General features: G+C 47.5%; 1 protein-coding gene across 1 annotated transcript in view; it reads left to right on the top strand.

Annotated features, from left to right (window-relative positions):
• Positions 1 to 18957, top strand: part of LOC115479024 (condensin-2 complex subunit H2-like) — a 148892-nt gene that overhangs the window by 12633 nt on the left and 117302 nt on the right. Inside the window, exons 6-10 of the mRNA XM_030216733.1 lie at positions 296 to 367; positions 4685 to 4764; positions 6591 to 6745; positions 11065 to 11166; positions 13549 to 13682. Coding sequence (XP_030072593.1) covers positions 296 to 367; positions 4685 to 4764; positions 6591 to 6745; positions 11065 to 11166; positions 13549 to 13682 — 543 coding nt within the window. The remainder of the gene's footprint in view (positions 1 to 295; positions 368 to 4684; positions 4765 to 6590; positions 6746 to 11064; positions 11167 to 13548; positions 13683 to 18957) is intronic.

An 18957-nucleotide genomic window follows, 5' to 3' on the forward strand; every position in this document is an offset into this window, starting at 1 on the left:
TTATGTTATGGTTCAGTATGCCTTATAGGTATAGAAATTTCTACACAAATGATTGAGGATTTCAGGTGACCCTGTGCTCCCTTGTATCATCATGCCATCACTTTTACCTACCCGTGCAGGTGACTGCATTGAGGGGGTGTATGTCCCTGTTCTGATGAGAGCTTGGGATACTCCTGCAAGTAAAGTACTGCTAGCTGCTTGTTGACATTTTCCAGACATGTTGTTGGCTGCCTGGGATTTCTACACATGGTATCCTTTTTCTTATGTTGTGACACTTGTCTCATCATACCTGCAGTTCCTGGATTTGGATGACATTCAAGACTCGAGCAAGTCTAATGTGGATATGAGGAAGGAGCAGACCCCCAATGTAAGATTTCTTATGTTATCTGTGTCGTCTTCTCATTCTCATCCTATCACAGTCCTTTATGATATTGTTTTGTTATTACTGTAGTTTCTTAAACTTGAACTTTGGCTAAACAATGAGTAAATTGTCTACCAGACCAGTCCTGGCATATGGGTTATGCCCTCTACCAGCAGATGGAGGCAGAGCAAATGTTTGTGAACCCTGCCCTATATAGGGCACCATTCAACCTGGTGCTCCTCCATATTCTGTCTCCAGCAGATAGTAGATTTGGTTAGTTGGCCTGGTGATGCTCTTGGGGCCAGGTTGGAATACTGGGCATCCGGTGGAGCAAGGACAGTATGGAGGTTCCCTTTCCCTCTGCCTGAGTCTATCCTTGAAACTGGGTTTGATAATCTGTAGGTGCGGCTCATATTATAGGGATCCAGAAAAATAAATGGATTTCTTGAGCACTTCCCTAGATCTGGGGGGGAGTGGGAATTATTGAAGGAGACCTTTATCATTTGAGATCGCTGGAACAGTTTGGTTATGGGCAAGTTTCCTAAGTTTTTGAAGGGAGTGGTGTTTGGCCAGGTTAGATGCTCTACTACAGTAGTGGCTGCTGATGGGATTTATGTATGTGTTTTCACAGTGGCTTTTTCTATGAAGAGCTGCAGAGAGAGTAGTGTTGTACCCTGGGCTGGTTGTTCTTGTGGCTCTGGTTTGGCTCTAGACGTCATGATATATGATATGCAGACTTGATCAGGTTAAAGATGGGAAAGGAACTGAAATTGCCTCAAAGGCTAGTCCTGATGGCTTGTTTCTTGAAAGGTCTAAGCTGAGGTGGAAGGGATAGTCTCCAGAATTTATTACAACACTTTTGCAGCATGGGGGGGGGGGGGGTGATTTCTGTATAAGCCACCTAAGTTAGGTACCTAAACTGTGTGTGCTAAACGCAAATTCTGAAAGAGCAATTAAGCGTTTAGTTGCATAAATCTGCAGTTACGTGTGTAAGTTTAGGTGTGAGAGCTTATACTAGTTCTGTGGTAGGTGCAAATGCTCACCACCTAAATGCAAAGAACAAATCATAAAGAAACTTCAGACCGCTCAAAACACGGCAGCCAGGCTCATATTTGGAAAAACACAATTCGAAAGTGCCAAACCCCTCCGAGAAACTGCATTGGCTCCCAATCAAAGAACGTATTGCCTTCAAAACCTGCACCCTGGTTTGTAAAATTATCTACAGCGAAGCCCCGGGATACATGACTGACCTTATAAACCTACCAACCAGAAACCCAATCGGATCAACACGAACATACCTAAATTTCCACTACCCAAGCTGCAAAGGACTCGAATACAAATCAACCTATGCTTCCAGCTTCTCCTACATAAGCACACAACTCTGGAACACACTACCAAAAGCCGTGAAAACAACATACAACCACCTAGACTTCCGGAAATTACTAAAAACCAACCTGTTCAAAAAGGCATACCCTACCGACCCAACATAAATGCCTGAACAGTGTAACACAACAAAACCAAAGCTCGCAATTGGTCACTAAGTAACTCTTCCTTTCTCTGATTCCCCAATGTGTCTGTAACACATGAACCTTATTGACCATAACACCATTTTGTATTTGTTCTCTACCGGAGTTGGCGAACGCCTACACGGTACTATGTAAGCCACATTGAGCCTGCAAATAGTGGGGAAATGTGGGATACAAATGAAACAAAATAATACAATAAATGTAATACAGTATTCTAAAAGCTTAACATGTAACTGTTGGGCACATCCTTCCCCTGTTCTGACCATACTGTTCTCATGTCCATTCCCCTTCCACAGTTATACACTGTGAGGCCCCTTCTTACCTGCTGCAATATCTTTGATGAGCAGGGATCAAGGGAGCAGGTAGTTGGTCGAAGGTCTCTTAGGATTTTGTCAAGACCCTCCTCCGTTATTGTATTAAGAGTCTCGAATGTCTCTGTCAGGAGGGGACGAGTTTGTGCGCTCCTGGTTAGCTGATTGGCGATTGCGTGGGACTGCCTGTAAATCCTGGTGGAGACTTTTAATTTTGTTGGCAAAATATGCAGCAAAATCATTGCAGTTCAGTTTTGACTGGGCAGGCTGGTTCTGTTGTAGGGGTTGCACTAGGCTGTTTACTATGCTGAATAGGTGCTTGGTTGAATTGGCAGCCTGTTCAATACACTGAGAGAAATATTGTTTTTTGGCTGCTGTTAAGGCTTGGCGGTACTTTTTCATGTGATTCCTCCAGTTTAGCCTGTCCTCATCCAGGTGAGATTTGCACCATCTTCTTTCCAATTTCCGTCCTTCATGTTTAAGGATCCTAAGTTCTGGAGTAAACCAAGGTGAGCGTTTGTGAGTGGGGCATAAGACCTTTTTAGTACTGCCATTTTCTCTAAGGTCTTAGTTAAGTGCGTATTCCAAATATCGACCTGTTTTCACACTGTAGTTGTCTGATATCCTTCCAAACTCTGAGGGTGCCATTTTGTTTTAGGTGGTCACTTAGGGAGAACTTAATTAGAAAATGGTCCGTCCGTGATAGGGGTGTTATTTCAATACTGCTCTGTTGGTATTCTGGGATGTTAACCATTTTGTAGACTATCAAGTGTAATGTGTGACCCTTTTCATGGGTTGGAGAATTGATCACCTGTGTGAACCCTAGTGCTGTCATCGTGTCCAGGAAGACAGCTTGTAGTGGTATCTGGGGGTTTGATGTGTAGATTGAAATCTCCCATGATCACCATCCTAGGGTAATTCAGGGTCACTTGTGTAATCGGATCAAGGCGTTCTTCCATAAATATTTATTTTATTTGGATTTGCTCACACCTTTTTCCGTAGTAGCTCGAGGTGAGTTACATTCAGGTACACTGGGCATCTCACTGTCCCTAGAGGGCTCACAATCTAATTTTGTACCTGTGGCAATGTAGGGTTAAGTGATTTGCCCAAGATCAGGACCAGCTGAATAATAGTAAAATGGACCAATGTAAAACATAATAAACGAATCGATGATAAATACATACATAAAATGCACATATATATAAATCTATAAAATGTATACATATATCAGAAATTGTAAAAAAACAGGGACACCCACCCAAGCAGTGAACTAATCAAAGGAGGGGGGAACCTAGAAAAAAAAAACTAAGTCTGGGACTTATGAACCTTGTACTTTCTCTAGAGTCCCATATATAGCCTTGGTTACTAATATGACTTGGGTTTAACAATGGTTAGAAAACGTGTTTGTGCTCGCAAGATTTCATAGTGATATTACATGCAACATTTTTACTATATTACAAATGCTGCAAATAAATTACTGTAATCAAACATATAAACAGCGAGTGACCGACTCACTCGCAAATGCGCAGTAGAGACTTCCCTCTCTGTCCCGCCCCCGCATCAATACGTGATGATGGGGGGCGGGACAGAGAGGGAAACTGCGCCGCTGAGGTTGCTACTGCCCCCCCCCCCCTCTCAGAGGCGCCGCCGCCACCCCTCCACCCGGCCCGGGCCCTCTCTTCCCTTCTGAACTTACACATCCATTCGCCGAACGCAGCAACGCACATTAGCTGAGCTGCCCCTTCCTTCTCTGCCTGTGTCCCGCCCTCGCTGACGTTACGTCACAGGAGGGCGGGGCCACAGGCAGAGAAGGAAGGGCCCACGGCAGCTCAGCTGATGTGCCTTGCTGCGTTCGGCAAATGGATGTGTAAGTTCAGAAGCGAAGAGAGGGCCCGGGCCGGGTGGAGGGGTGGCGGCGGTGGCAACTCCGAGGGGGGGGAGCAGTGGCGACCTCGCGGGGGGGGGGGGGGAGGAAAACCCCCAATATCAGCCCGTTTTTACGGGCTCAACGGCTAGTGTTATATATTTATGTGGGTCTTCGAGCTTAGTATACCATGAGCAGCCAGATTGGTTTCTTTTCTAGCTGGATTAAGAGATTCTGATTCATTTAGCTGAGGAATGGTCAATCCTGTGCAGTTTGAATGCTCAATATTCTCTGTGTATGTTATGGGCATGATTGCTTGGCTATATGAAATACTGAACATTCCCTGGCTGCAAGATACCCTTATGGGGCGATTTACTTGGAACCTTTTTTTCTCTGTCTAAAGGACTAAAGGCAAATATTCATCAGTAAGACATCATTTTTCCATCATTGTTAGTCATTCTTGAAATGGTGAGGTTGCTACATATTTTTAAATGATCACTACAAAATATGTGCTTTAAGCAGGAACTATGACTTGGGTATAATAGTGTGAATTAACTCTGGTCTGCACTTCTCCTCTTTCAATGACTTGGAGACTGAGCTGGTATTTCTTGCTTTTTAATAGGTTGTGAACATTGTTCCTCTGACTCCTATGGCTCTAGTCCCACCTGAGGAAATGGAGAAAAAAAATAACCCACTGTGCAGGTACTGGCATTGTTTGCATATCTGCCTAGGTATTGAGGGAAGGGAATGGGACTTGATATACCACCTTTCTGTAGTTAGTCAAAACGGTTTACATTTTATATACAGGTACTTTTTTTTTGTACTTGGGGCAATGGAGGGTTAAGTGACTTGCCCAGAGTCACAAGGAGCTGCAGGGGGGATCAAACCCAGTTCCCCAGATTCTCAGGCTGCTGCATTAATGATTAGGCTACTCCTCCGCTCCATGCTCCATTCCACTGCTCTTCTCATAAAGGCTTGTGGCCTTTATTTGCTGTTTCTGTGTTTTCAGTCGGGCTCTAATTGATGGAATGGAGTACCAGCCTGATGTTTAGAGCCAGGAAAGCCAGGATTCAGATCCTGCTGATGGTCTTTATGGCCTTGAACTAGTCGCTTCATCCTCCATTGCCTTCGATGCAAAATTACCCCTCCCCCCCCTCGTTTACAAAGCTGTGCGGCATTACTGACAGCCCATTTAAAATGAATGGGTTCTGTCGGCAGTATCGCACCGCCAGCCGCTAGCAGGGCTTTGTAAACAGGGGCCTTAGTTTATAAGAGCAACTGGAGTAGCAGGGAAGGGATGTAGGCCAACCAAACAGACAAATCTCTAGAGGTAGATTGTATCTGGTTTCTCAATACATTTTCACTACAATGGACTTAACACAGACTGTTTTGGCAGTAAAACTGCCTGCTTCAGGAGTCAAGTATCTAAAATACATAGATACACAATCACAAAGGTATAAATAGAATATCACAAAGAAACATCACATAAATGTATGCATATTAAAATTTGTATATATAAAAAAAAGTGTTTTGCTATACAAATTTTAATAGAAACTAGGAAAAAATGCCTGTTTCTGAGCGCAATGAAACGGGCGCTAGCAAGGGGCCCCCTCCCTCCGTCCCTCCGAGCTACTTGCCTTGTTCGGGGTTCGCGTTCGCCTCGCGTTTCGGCCCTCGAGTGTTATAGTTCCGCCCTTGACGTCATGACGTTTTGACGTGAGGGCGGTGCAGACACTCCAGGGCACACCGGATATCTCGGGCGCCTCAACTTCCGTGGAGACTTCAGGTTGGGGTTGCCTTTTATATAGAGAGATATGTATACATTTTATGTGATGTTTCTTTGTGATTGTGTCTGTATCTTAGATACTTGATTCCTGAAGAAGGCATTTTTATTGCCGAAACACAGTCCATGTCAAGTCCATTGTATCTGGTTTCTCAATAAATTTTCGCTACAATCAGCCTCTGGAGATTGGTCTGTTTGGTTGGCCTACATCCCTTCTCTACTACTCCAGTTGCTCTTCTTCTTCATAGGGGATTTTTCCTTGTTTTTTGGAGGGTGTTGGAACTTAGATTGTGAGCCTTCTAGCAGTAAGAAAATAAAATAAGTAAAATACCTAAATGTAAGTCACCTTGAGCTACCAAGAAAAAAAGTGCTAAATGTAAACAAACACGTTTTCATTTTTTTGAAAGTCTATATTGTCTGCATTTTCTGTGCTGTCAAGTCATACCACAAACTGCCCTCTCCATGGAGGTTTCAATTGCTTTTATGGATCATTGGAGATACCTCTTGACTTGGCCTCAACACCTCCTTCATTGTGCCATAGAGCTTATAAACTTATCTGTTTTTGAGCAATGTTGTTGAATGTTAAGGATTGTATTAATTGATTAATGCCTTAGAAAAACAATGACTGTTCCTTGGAGGAGCATGGCATCTTAATCTAGTGGAATACATTATTTCTACTGTGAATTGTTGTCGAGAATCAATCTTTGATCAGCATGCTTTCTTTAAAAAAAAAAAAAAATTGCAGCCGCAAGGGAGAGATTCTTGCCAGCAGAAAGGATTTTCGGATGAACACGTGCACTCCCCATGTTAGTGGGGTCTTCGTGTTAGAAGTAGCTGAAATGTCTCCGACACAGTTCTTTCTTCGGCAGAATTGGAGGGAGGTGAACCAGAATGTTACAGGTAGTTCTTGATGCTTGTTCTGTTGGACCTTTCCTTCGTTATTCTTCAGGGTCGTGGGCATTTGCAGAATGCACATAGAAGTCTGTTTTCCAGCTTTGAACAGTAGGATAATTAAAAAAAATCTTTTTGTTAAGCATTTAAATGTTGCTGATATTTAAAAACATATCTGGATAGTAGCACCTGCTATCTAGATAGTGTTGCTGGCCTGGTCTATCCAGCAATTTTCAGCTGCACTAGCCAGATAGTACCACTGAAAATAGTTAGTAACCACCCTAGTACTATTTGGATAGTGCCAGGGCGGAGCATGGGTGGTCCTAGAAATTATCAAAAAAAAGGAGGAAAAAACCTCGCGATGCCATGAGAAGCAAAAGAAAGCCAGTGAGGTGAATCCAAGGAGGATTCACCTCACTGGCTTTCTTTTGGTCCTAGAAATTACCCAGATAGCGACAATATTCAGTCTTTTTTTGTTTTTAATCCATATAACCTAGGACAGCCAAATGGTAACATCTGGCATTATCCATAATGCACCACTCACTATCTGTACATAAGTGTTGCCATACTAGGACAGACTGAAGGTCCATCAAGCCCAGAATTCTGTTTCCAATAGTGGCCAATCCAGGTTATACAGTGGGGGAAATAAGTATTTGATCCCTTGCTGATTTTGTAAGTTTGCCCACTGACAAAGACATGAGCAGCCCATAATTGAAGGGTAGGTTATTGGTAACAGTGAGAGATAGCACATCACAAATTAAATCCGGAAAATCACATTGTGGAAAGTATATGAATTTATTTGCATTCTGCAGAGGGAAATAAGTATTTGATCCCCCACCAACCAGTAAGAGATCTGGCCCCTACAGACCAGGTAGATGCTCCAAATCAACTCGTTACCTGCATGACAGATAGCTGTCGGCAATGGTCACCTGTATGAAAGACACCTGTCCACAGACTCAGTGAATCAGTCAGACTCTAACCTCTACAAAATGGCCAAGAGCAAGGAGCTGTCTAAGGATGTCAGGGACAAGATCATACACCTGCACAAGGCTGGAATGGGCTACAAAACCATCAGTAAGACGCTGGGCGAGAAGGAGACAACTGTTGGTGCCATAGTAAGAAAATGGAAGAAGTACAAAATGACTGTCAATCGACAAAGATCTGGGGCGCCACGCAAAATCTCACCTCGTGGGGTATCCTTGATCATGAGGAAGGTTAGAAATCAGCCTACAACTACAAGGGGGGAACTTGTCAATGATCTCAAGGCAGCTGGGACCACTGTCACCACGAAAACCATTGGTAACACATTACGACATAACGGATTGCAATCCTGCAGTGCCCGCAAGGTCCCCCTGCTCCGGAAGGCACATGTGACGGCCCGTCTGAAGTTTGCCAGTGAACACCTGGATGATGCCGAGAGTGATTGGGAGAAGGTGCTGTGGTCAGATGAGACAAAAATTGAGCTCTTTGGCATGAACTCAACTCGCCGTGTTTGGAGGAAGAGAAATGCTGCCTATGACCCAAAGAACACCGTCCCCACTGTCAAGCATGGAGGTGGAAATGTTATGTTTTGGGGGTGTTTCTCTGCTAAGGGCACAGGACTACTTCACCGCATCAATGGGAGAATGGATGGGGCCATGTACCGTACAATTCTGAGTGACAACCTCCTTCCCTCCGCCAGGGCCTTAAAAATGGGTCGTGGCTGGGTCTTCCAGCACGACAATGACCCAAAACATACAGCCAAGGCAACAAAGGAGTGGCTCAGGAAGAAGCACATTAGGGTCATGGAGTGGCCTAGCCAGTCACCAGACCTTAATCCCATTGAAAACTTATGGAGGGAGCTGAAGCTGCGAGTTGCCAAGCGACAGCCCAGAACTCTTAATGATTTAGAGATGATCTGCAAAGAGGAGTGGACCAAAATTCCTCCTGACATGTGTGCAAACCTCATCATCAACTACAGAAGACGTCTGACCGCTGTGCTTGCCAACAAGGGTTTTGCCACCAAGTATTAGGTCTTGTTTGCCAGAGGGATCAAATACTTATTTCCCTCTGCAGAATGCAAATAAATTCATATACTTTCCACAATGTGATTTTCCGGATTTAATTTGTGATGTGCTATCTCTCACTGTTACCAATAACCTACCCTTCAATTATGGGCTGCTCATGTCTTTGTCAGTGGGCAAACTTACAAAATCAGCAAGGGATCAAATACTTATTTCCCCCACTGTAAGTACCTGGCAAGATCCCAAAATAGTACAATACATTTTATGCTGCTTATTCTAGAAATAAGCAATGGATTTCCCCCATCATAATAATAATGGCTTATGGACTTTTCTTTTAGGAAGCTGTCCAAACCTTTTTAAAACCCCTCTAAGCTAACTGCTTTTACCATGTTCTCTGGCAACGAATTCCCGAGTTTCATTACACATTGAGTGAAGAAATATTTTCTCCAATTTGTGTTAAATTCACTACTGTGCAGCTTCATTGCGTGCCTCCTAGTCCTAGTATTTTTGGAAAGAGTAAACAAGCAATTCACATCTACCCATTCTACTCCACTCGTTATTCCGTTCCACTCCACTCTTTATTTTATAGACCTCTAACATATCTCTCTTCAGCCTTCTTTTCTCCAAGCTGAAGAGCCCTAGTTGCTTTAGCCTTTCCTCATCCCCTTTATCATTTTCATCACCCTTCTCTGTACTTTTTCTAATTCCACCACATCTTTTTTTTGAGATGTGGTGACCAGAACTGCACACAGTATTCAGGTGCAGTTGCACCATGGAGCGATACAAAGGCATTATAACGTCCTCATTTTTGTTTTCCTTTCCTAATAATACCTAACATTCTGTTTGCTTTCTTAGCCACTGCTGCTGCACACTGAGCAGAGGGTGTCAATGGCACCTAGATCCCTTTCCTGGTCAGTGACTCCTAATGTGGAACCTTGCATCACATAGCTATAGTTTGGGTTCCTCTTTCCCACGTGCATTACTTTGTCCATGCTCAAATTAAACATCATCTGCCATTTATATGCCCAGTCTCCCAGTCTTGTAAGGTCCTGTTGTAATTTTTCACAATCCTCTTGCAATTTAACAACTTTGAATAACTTTGTGTCATCAGCAAATTTAATTACCTCACTAGTTACTCCCTCTAGATCATTTATAAATATGTTAAAAAGCATTGGTCCCAGCACAGACCCTTGGGGAACCCCACTAGCTACCCTTCTCCATTGAGAATGCTGACCATTTAACTCTTCTCTTTGATTCTATTAACCAGTTTTGTTTCAACATTTTTATTGAAGGCAAAATCAAAGCAACAAAACACAAATGCCACTCCATTATTGACCGACCATGTCACATGCACATTGAAACTAATACAGTGGGCACTCTAGGCCTTCAATTATCATTTATGTTTCAACTGTTTTATGAGAAGATAAATTGGTGTCAAACAAAAACTATATTGCAGATACAATTACAGGTGGCAAAATCCAAGGAGAGTACAAAGTGGTTGTATATCAATCCTCTGTAATATTCAGCACCCCAATTGGAGTAGCTGACGTGTTTTCTCCTGAATGAGCCCTATATGGAATGTCACTACCCAAAGCACAGCTCCCCAATTTTAAGTGCTCCCCAGAACTCCCAAATACCTCCCCCCCCCCACCTACACCTCCCCTCCCCCTAATAAGATCTTCAACATAAGAAATTGCCAACGACCTCCACCCCAACAGTTACAACCAAATTCTTAGTGCTCACCTTAACCTGAGGGAGTTCAGCTAACTATTAACCGGTTTTTAATCCACAATAGAACACTACCTCTTATCCCATGACTCCAATTTCCTCTGGAATCTTTCATGAGGTACTTTGTCAAATGCCTTTTGATAATCCAGATACACAGAATCAACCAGCTCACCTTTATCCACGTTTGTTCAACCCCTTCAAAGAAAGATAGTAGATTGAGGCAAGATTTCCCTTCACTAAATCCATGTTGGCTTTGTCTCATTAATCCTTGCTTTTGAATATGCTCTGTAATTTTGTTCTTGCTATCATTCACAGTCCTTCCTTAAGCGCCTCCTCATATTCCGATGTCTGAGATCTCTTCTCTCACCCATATACATCTTCTGTATACATGAAAATGCCTATATAAAAATTGCAATCATTATATTGAGGTAAATATTTATTAGGTTTATGGAAAATGTTATACTGTAGATCCTTTCATATTGTGTGATCTGCAGTGCATCAGTAGGAGAGTGACTGGAGGGGATTTGTCTTATGTTGAGACTGTTTTCTCTTTCCCATTATTTGTGTGAATTCCTATATTGTGTCTTTTCCCTCCAGAGCTGCAGAATGAAGGCTTGCAGGATGACAATGGGAACCTGCTGATGGAGACCTCCATGTGCCAGGCACCCACGCCAGTACTAAACTTTTCTGAGGATGGAGGTGAGAGCATGTCGGAGCCCTGTCATAGCAGAATGTACTGTTTATACTTAGCATATTTTTATGTTTTATTTAATTTCTTATCTCTTATTTGCCATAAATGTATGGTTAACAGTATTATAATGAGAATTATTAACTTAACTCTATGTATCTCCGGATTACTGATTGAGACAGTGGTTCCCAAACCTGTCCTGGGGGAACTCCCAGCCATTCAGGTTTTCAGGATATCCACAATGAATTTTCATGAGAGAGATTTACATGCATCTCCTCCAATGGCTTGCCACCCCAGAGTACATAAAAATTTGTAAGAACTTAAAAAAAAAAAAAAAGGTTCTGGTGAATAGGGGGAGTCAAAGCCGCTTGATCACATTAGGGAAAGCTTTACACTGCTCCACACTGTGAAGAAACTTCGGTCTGGTTTCTTGGAAATTTTCTTAAAAGCACCTGTGGCGAAACATTGGGTTTCCAAGCCTGTGAAGTGTATTAATTTCATGAAGTGTATTTCCCTTGTTTGACCAGCAGATGGCGACTGTTTTTTTATTTTTTATTTTGTTTTTTTGTAAAGCTGTTACAGAAGTGACAGCTTTTTCCCACCTAGCTGTGAAGTAATCTTTAGTCTCAGGGAGAGGAGAGAGATTCACTGAGGTCCTGTGAGCATCTATATTTCCTGGACTCCCCAGGTACTACTTAGGTAGTAAATAAATGTTTAGTTAGTTTTAATATTGATACCGGTTTGATTTACCTGTTATTGTTGCTATATTTTCACCATTTTTGTCCTTTTACTGTTCACTGTTCAATTTCCTGACAAATCTTATTAATTTTGTTGAGTCTGCTGTCTTGGACTGACTAAGAATCCTGGTGGTTTGTGTTTTGGTCTGTGGGTGCTTTCTGGGAACTGTGGGACCGCTGAGATTGTGGTCCCAGTGTCCTTAGAAACTACCGGGGAAATAACTTGCAGATGGGAGATTCGCCCAGAGGCAAGTGAGATCCAGCAGGTGGGTGGAAGGTTATGCCAGTGTAGAGCGTGTGCATAGGTGGTAGTGGACCTGAGCAGTGCTGGGACAGAACCTTAGGTGGCCACAGGGTTAAAAGGTGTGCTCTAGGCATTTTGTGGGGGCTCCTTTTTGTAGGTTTTATTCTACAAAAAATGGTATTTACACAGTCAAATGCAAGAATACAAATGTAGTAAAAACCAAACGGGTACAGTTCAGAAGGACAATAGGATGAAAAATTAACAGAGGTAGTAGCCTTCTCTGAATCTTCTGGTAGTATGTTCTTTCTCTTTACTTTGTTACCTGTCAGGTCCTTTCTCCTGGTATCCTCAAAAGCTTCTATCCCTTTGGGTCCCTAAGGGGTCCTTTTACTAAGCTGTGCTAAAAAGAGGCCGGTGACGCTGTCAGTGTATGGGTTTCCTGCTTGCTGCGGCCACTTTTTATCATGGCAGTAAAATGGCGGTGTTCTGGTTTTTTTTTTCCCCTTTTCTTTTGTAACAGCCACGTGCTAATTTCCATATTTAGCGTGTGGCCATTACCACCGGGACCCCTTACCACCACCCATTCAGGAGGCGGTAAGGGCTCCTGCACTAGTCGGGTAGCCCGTGGTAATGTGCCCATGCAACCCGATTAGCACAAGCACGCCAAATCTCTGCCCCCAGACGTGTCTTCTGCACTGGAAAATAACAAAAAAATTATTTTCCGGCATATGTGCGCGCTAAGTGGAACACGACTGTGGGGACACCTCAACACATCCAGTGGTTGTGCTGTTTTAGCGCGCAGTAGGTAAAAGGGCCCTTGATGGGCCAATGATCAAATTTCCAGCGCTGTTCCAAACAGTGCTGTAAAACTAGCACCGGAATAGCGTGGGGAAATAAAGCCCCGATGATCAAAAATTAATAGCATGCAAATTTGTGCGCGCTGTTAGGGTTGATCATCAGGGGCTTCTGTGGGAGGTTTGTACCTGGGTGTGCACTCAGTTGCAAATCCTCCCGCAGAAAAAGTTTGACAGGTACTGAATTTTCTCCCAGGCCTGTCAAACCTTGACTTAGCCCACCCCCCCCCCCCCCCCCCCCCCCCCCCCCCCCCCCCCCGAAAACTAGCTCTATTGGCTAGCAGTGGGGGGAGGACCCAACCCCTAACCCCCTCTCCAGTACCTCAAATGTTGGAGGAGGAGTGATCAGCAATCCCTCCTCAGGGTGCCACCTCAAAATGACGGCACCCAGCCCTGCCCGGGATGCACTCGGCGGGACTTGGTTTCCATATAAGGGAGAAACTTTAACTGTGAAGGTATAATCAATCTTCTATCTTATGTTGAGCACAATACCCGGGCAGGACCCGGATCTGTTCCTGAACATGATGTAGTATGTTGTTTTTGATCATGTCCCTGCAGCACCCACTCCCAATTGTGATGATCAAGATGATGATGATGGAGGAGGAGGAGGGGACTTCTTACCTTGCAGTGAAAACCATGAAACAGATGCAGAAATGGATATAGTGACCAGAGAGCACATTGAACGACAGAAGGTAGTGGCTTGCCCTCTCTTTAGGCTATAGCATTTCTCCTGCCTCCTCATTCTTTTGGAGTCACACTCAATAATTCTGTTTGCTTCCTTCCAAAATTTATTGTATTAAATTTGCAGCAACTCTGCTTGTAGTTTTAAGTGTAATTCTTTTTCTCCGAGGACAAGCAGGCTGCTTGTTCTCACGACTGGGTGACGTCCGCGTCAGCCCCCACCAACCGGAAAGAAGCTTCGCGGGACGGTCGGCACGCAGGGCACGCCCACCGCGCATGCGTGGCCGTCTTCCCGCCCGTGCGCGACCGCTCCCGCCAGTTCCTTTTTTTCCGCGTCTGGAGAGAGTTGTGCCTCGCCGCTCTCTCTGATTCAGCCCTGATTTTCGATCGCGTTTACGCCGATCGTGTTTTTTCTTTGTTTATTTCGGTATAGTTACCGTCCGGTTTCTTTTTAAAAAAAAAAAAAAAGAAACCCTGCGCGTGTGGAGCACGCGCTCCCTTTTTCCCTCGCTTCCAGCGGGGACGCCGCGTTGCGGCCTAGTGGCCGCACTGTCGTTTTTCTTTTCGTGGTGTGATTTCAGCCACCATTGACGACTTTGACTTCGCCGACGCGATTTTTTCCGTCGATGTCCTCGAAGGTCCCGAGTGGATTTAAAAAGTGTGGTCGCTGCGGCCGGCCGATCTCGCAGACCGACACCCACGCTTGGTGCCTCCAGTGCCTCGGGCCGGAGCACAATATCAAGTCGTGTTCTCTGTGTCTCGGTCTCCGGAAACGGACTCAGGTTGCGAGGCAAGTTCTGCGGGACCGTCTTTTTGGAACTTGCGCCGGCCCCTCGACGTCGACCTCGAAGGCATCGGTATCGACGCCCGGTCCTTCGGTACCGGTATCGATGCCCGAGACATCGGCACCGATGGCAGCGACCCCAGGAGAACAGGTCCCGTCGGCCCGCCGGTCCTCCGGTGAGAGTGGGGGTGAGAGGCCGCGTGGGCAGTCGGCCCCGGTCACTCCCTCAGCTCGTGGGCCACGGGACCGAACCCTGTCTGACCCGGTACCTCGAGACCGAGGGGGATCGACCTCCTCCTCCTCCATGCCCTCCGGCGCCGGTGACGGGCATCGTAAGAAAGATAAGAAGCGTCGTCACCGGTCGCCCTCGGTGCATCCGGATATCGGAGAGGAGGCGACGCCGAAGCGTCATCGTCGAGAGGAGAGGTCTCCGTCGGTTGTGGAGGTACCGACGCGTCGGGGTTCCGGCACCTCGGTGCCGTCTCCTGGCCCCCAGCAGCTTCTGGCGCCGACACCCCTACCGGCCCCACCGCCTTTCCCGGCAGCGGGCCTGGACGAGTGCCTCAGAGCCATCCTTCCGGGGATCCTGGAAGGGCTGATGCGCCAGGCTGTGCCGGCGCCGGGGGTGCTTGCGCCCTCGGCGCCGATGACTGTGGCGCCAGCGAGCTCTAGCCCGGCGCCGGGGCCGTCGACACCGCCGCCGCTTGCGGTGCCGGTCTCGACCGCCACGCAGGTGGAGTCCCCGTCGACGTCGATGGAGGGAGCTCCGTCCCCGCCAGCGCGGGAGTCTGCCGCTCGACGACACCGAGACCCTGGTGCCTCGACGTCGAGCCGGGCCCGGTTCAGGACTCAGCTACATGAGCTTATGTCCGACACCGAGGATGAGGACTCGTGGGGGGAAGAGGAGGACCCTAGATATTTCTCCTCAGAGGAGTCTACGGGCCTTCCCTCGGACCCCACGCCTTCACCGGAGAGGAAACTCTCACCTCCCGAGAGTCTCTCCTTTGCCTCCTTTGTGCGGGATATGTCTATTAGCATTCCCTTCCCCGTGGTCTCTGTGGAAGAGCCGAGGGCCGAGATGCTCGAGGTCCTCGACTATCCATCACCACCTAGAGAGTCCTCCACGGTGCCGCTGCACAATGTCCTAAAGGAGACGCTGCTTCGGAACTGGGTGCGACCATTAACTAACCCCACCATTCCCAAGAAAGCAGAGTCCCAGTACAGGATCCACTCTGACCCAGAGCTAATGCGGCCACAATTGCCCCATGACTCAGCGGTCGTGGATTCTGCTCTCAAGAGGGCACGGAGTTCGAGGGATACCGCCTCGGCGCCCCCGGGGCGGGAGTCTCGCACTCTGGACTCGTTTGGGAGGAAGGCCTACCAATCCTCCATGCTCGTGACCCGCATCCAATCATACCTGCTCTATATGAGCATCCACATGCGGACCTATGTGCAACAACTGGCGGACCTGGTCGAGAAGCTCCCGCCGGAGCAGTCCAGGCCTTATCAGGAGGTGGTCAGGCAGCTGAAGGCGTGCAGAAAGTTCCTGTCCAGGGGTATCTATGACACCTGTGACGTGGCATCTCGTACTGCGGCCCAAGGTATAGTGATGCGCAGGCTCTCATGGCTGCGTGCCTCTGACCTGGACAACCGCACCCAGCAGAGACTGGCCGACGTCCCTTGCCGGGGGGATAACATTTTTGGTGAGAAGGTCGAGCAGATGGTGGACCAACTGCATCAGCGGGAAACCGCTCTCGACAAGCTCTCCCACCGGGCGCCTTCAGCATCCACCTCAGCAGGTGGACGTTTTTCCCGGGCCCGGCAGGCTGCACCCTATTCTTTTGCAAAGCGTAGGTACAACCAGCCGGCCCGAAGGCCTCGTCAGGCACAGGGACAGCCCCAGCGCGCTCGTTGCCGTCAACAGCGTGCGCCTAAGCAGCCCCCTGCGCCTCCACAGCAAAAGCCAGGGACGGGCTTTTGACTGGATCCACGGGAACATAGCCGCCCTCAAAGTGTCCGTACCGGACGATCTGCCGGTCGGGGGGAGGTTGAAACATTTTCACCAAAGGTGGCCTCTCATAACCTCCGACCAGTGGGTTCTCCAAATAGTGCGGTGCGGATACGCCCTGAATTTGACCTCCCTGCCTCCAAATTGTCCTCCGGGAGCTCAATCCTTCAGCTCCCATCACAAGCAGGTACTTGCAGAGGAACTCTCCGCCCTTCTCAGCGCCAATGCGGTCGAGCCCGTACCACCCGGGCAGGAAGGGCAGGGATTCTATTCCAGGTACTTCCTTGTGGAAAAGAAAACAGGGGGGATGCGTCCCATCCTAGACCTGAGAGGCCTGAACAAATTCCTGGTCAAAGAAAAGTTCAGGATGCTTTCCTTGGGCACCCTTCTGCCAATGATTCAGAAAAACGATTGGCTATGTTCCCTGGATTTAAAGGATGCATATACTCACATCCCGATACTGCCAGCTCACAGACAGTATCTCAGATTCCGCCTGGGCGCACGACACTTTCAGTACTGTGTGCTGCCCTTTGGGCTCGCCTCCGCCCCACGAGTGTTTACAAAGTGCCTCGTGGTGGTGGCGGCGTACCTACGCAGGCTGGGAGTGCACGTGTTCCCATATCTCGACGATTGGCTGGTCAAGAACACCTCGGAGGCAGGAGCCCTCCGGTCCATGCAGTGCACTATTCAACTCCTGGAGCTGCTGGGGTTTGTGATAAATTACCCAAAGTCCCATCTCCAGCCAACCCAGTCTCTGGAATTCATAGGAGCTCTGCTGAATACCCAGACGGCTCAGGCCTTCCTTCCCGAAGCGAGGGCCAACAACCTCTTGTCCCTCGCTTCGCAGACCAGAGCGTCTCAGCAGGTCACAGCTCGGCAGATGTTGAGACTTCTGGGTCATATGGCCTCCACAGTTCATGTGACTCCCATGGCTCGTCTTCACATGAGATCTGCTCAATGGACCCTAGCTTCCCAGTGGTTCCAAGCCACCGGGAATCTAGAAGATGTCATCCGCCTCTCCACCAGTTGCCGCACTTCACTGCTCTGGTGGACCATCCGGACCAATTTGACCCTGGGACGCCCATTCCAAATTCCACAGCCCACGAAAGTGCTGACGACGGATGCATCTCGCCTGGGGTGGGGAGCTCATGTCGATGGGCTCCTCACCCAGGGTCTGTGGTCCCTCCAGGAAAAGGATCTGCAGATCAACCTCCTGGAGCTCCGAGCGATCTGGAACGCACTGAAGGCTTTCAGAGATCGGCTGTCCTGCCAAATTATCCAAATTCGGACAGACAATCAGGTTGCAATGTATTACGTCAACAAGCAGGGGGGCACCAGATCTCGCCCCCTGTGTCAGGAAGCCGTCGGGATGTGGCGTTGGGCGTGCCGGTTCGGCATGCTCCTCCAAGCCACGTACCTGGCAGGCGTAAACAACAGTCTGGCCGACAGACTGAGCAGAGTCATGCAACCGCACGAGTGGTCGCTCCATTCCAGAGTGGTACGCAAGATCTTCCGAGAGTGGGGCACCCCCTCGGTGGATCTTTTCGCCTCTCAGACCAACCACAAGCTGCCTCTGTTCTGTTCCAGACTTCAGACACACGGCAGGCTAGCGTCAGATGCCTTTCTCCTTCATTGGGGGACCGGCCTCCTGTATGCTTATCCTCCCATACCTTTGGTGGGGAAGACCTTACTGAAGCTCAAGCAAGACCGCGGCACCATGATTCTGATAGCGCCCTTTTGGCCCCGTCAAATCTGGTTCCCTCTTCTTCTGGAGTTGTCCTCAGAAGAACCGTGGAGATTGGAGTGTTTTCCGACTCTCATTTCGCAGAACGACGGAGCGTTGCTGCACCCCAACCTTCAATCCCTGGCTCTCACGGCCTGGATGTTGAGGGCGTAGACTTCGCTGCGTTGGGTCTGCCTGAGGGTGTCTCCCGGGTCTTGCTTGCCTCTAGGAAGGATTCCACTAAAAAGAGTTACTTTTTCAAGTGGAGGAGGTTTGTCGTTTGGTGTGAGAGCAAGGCCCTAGAATCTCGTTCTTGCCCTGCACAGAACCTGCTTGAATACCTTCTGCACCTATCAGAGTCTGGCCTCAAGACCAACTCAGTAAGGAATCACCTTAGTGCGATTAGTGCTTACCATTATCGTGTGGAAGGTAAAGCCATCTCTGGAGAGCCTTTAGTCGTTCGATTCATGAGAGGTTTGCTTTTGTCAAAGCCCCCTATCAAGCCTCCTACAGTGTCATGGGATCTCAACGTCGTCCTCACCCAGCTGATGAAACCTCCTTTTGAGCCACTGAATACCTGCCATCTGAAGTATTTGACCTGGAAGGTCATTTTCTTGGTGGCCGTTACTTCAGCTCGTAGGGTCAGTGAGCTTCAAGCCCTAGTAGCTCATGCTCCATATACCAAATTTCATCACAACAGAGTAGTGCTCCGCACCCACCCAAAGTTCCTGCCGAAGGTGGTGTCGGAGTTCCATCTTAACCAGTCAATTG

The sequence above is a fragment of the Microcaecilia unicolor genome, chromosome 10, assembly GCF_901765095.1.
Source record: "Microcaecilia unicolor chromosome 10, aMicUni1.1, whole genome shotgun sequence".
In the NCBI taxonomy this organism is placed as follows: Eukaryota; Metazoa; Chordata; class Amphibia; order Gymnophiona; family Siphonopidae; genus Microcaecilia; species Microcaecilia unicolor.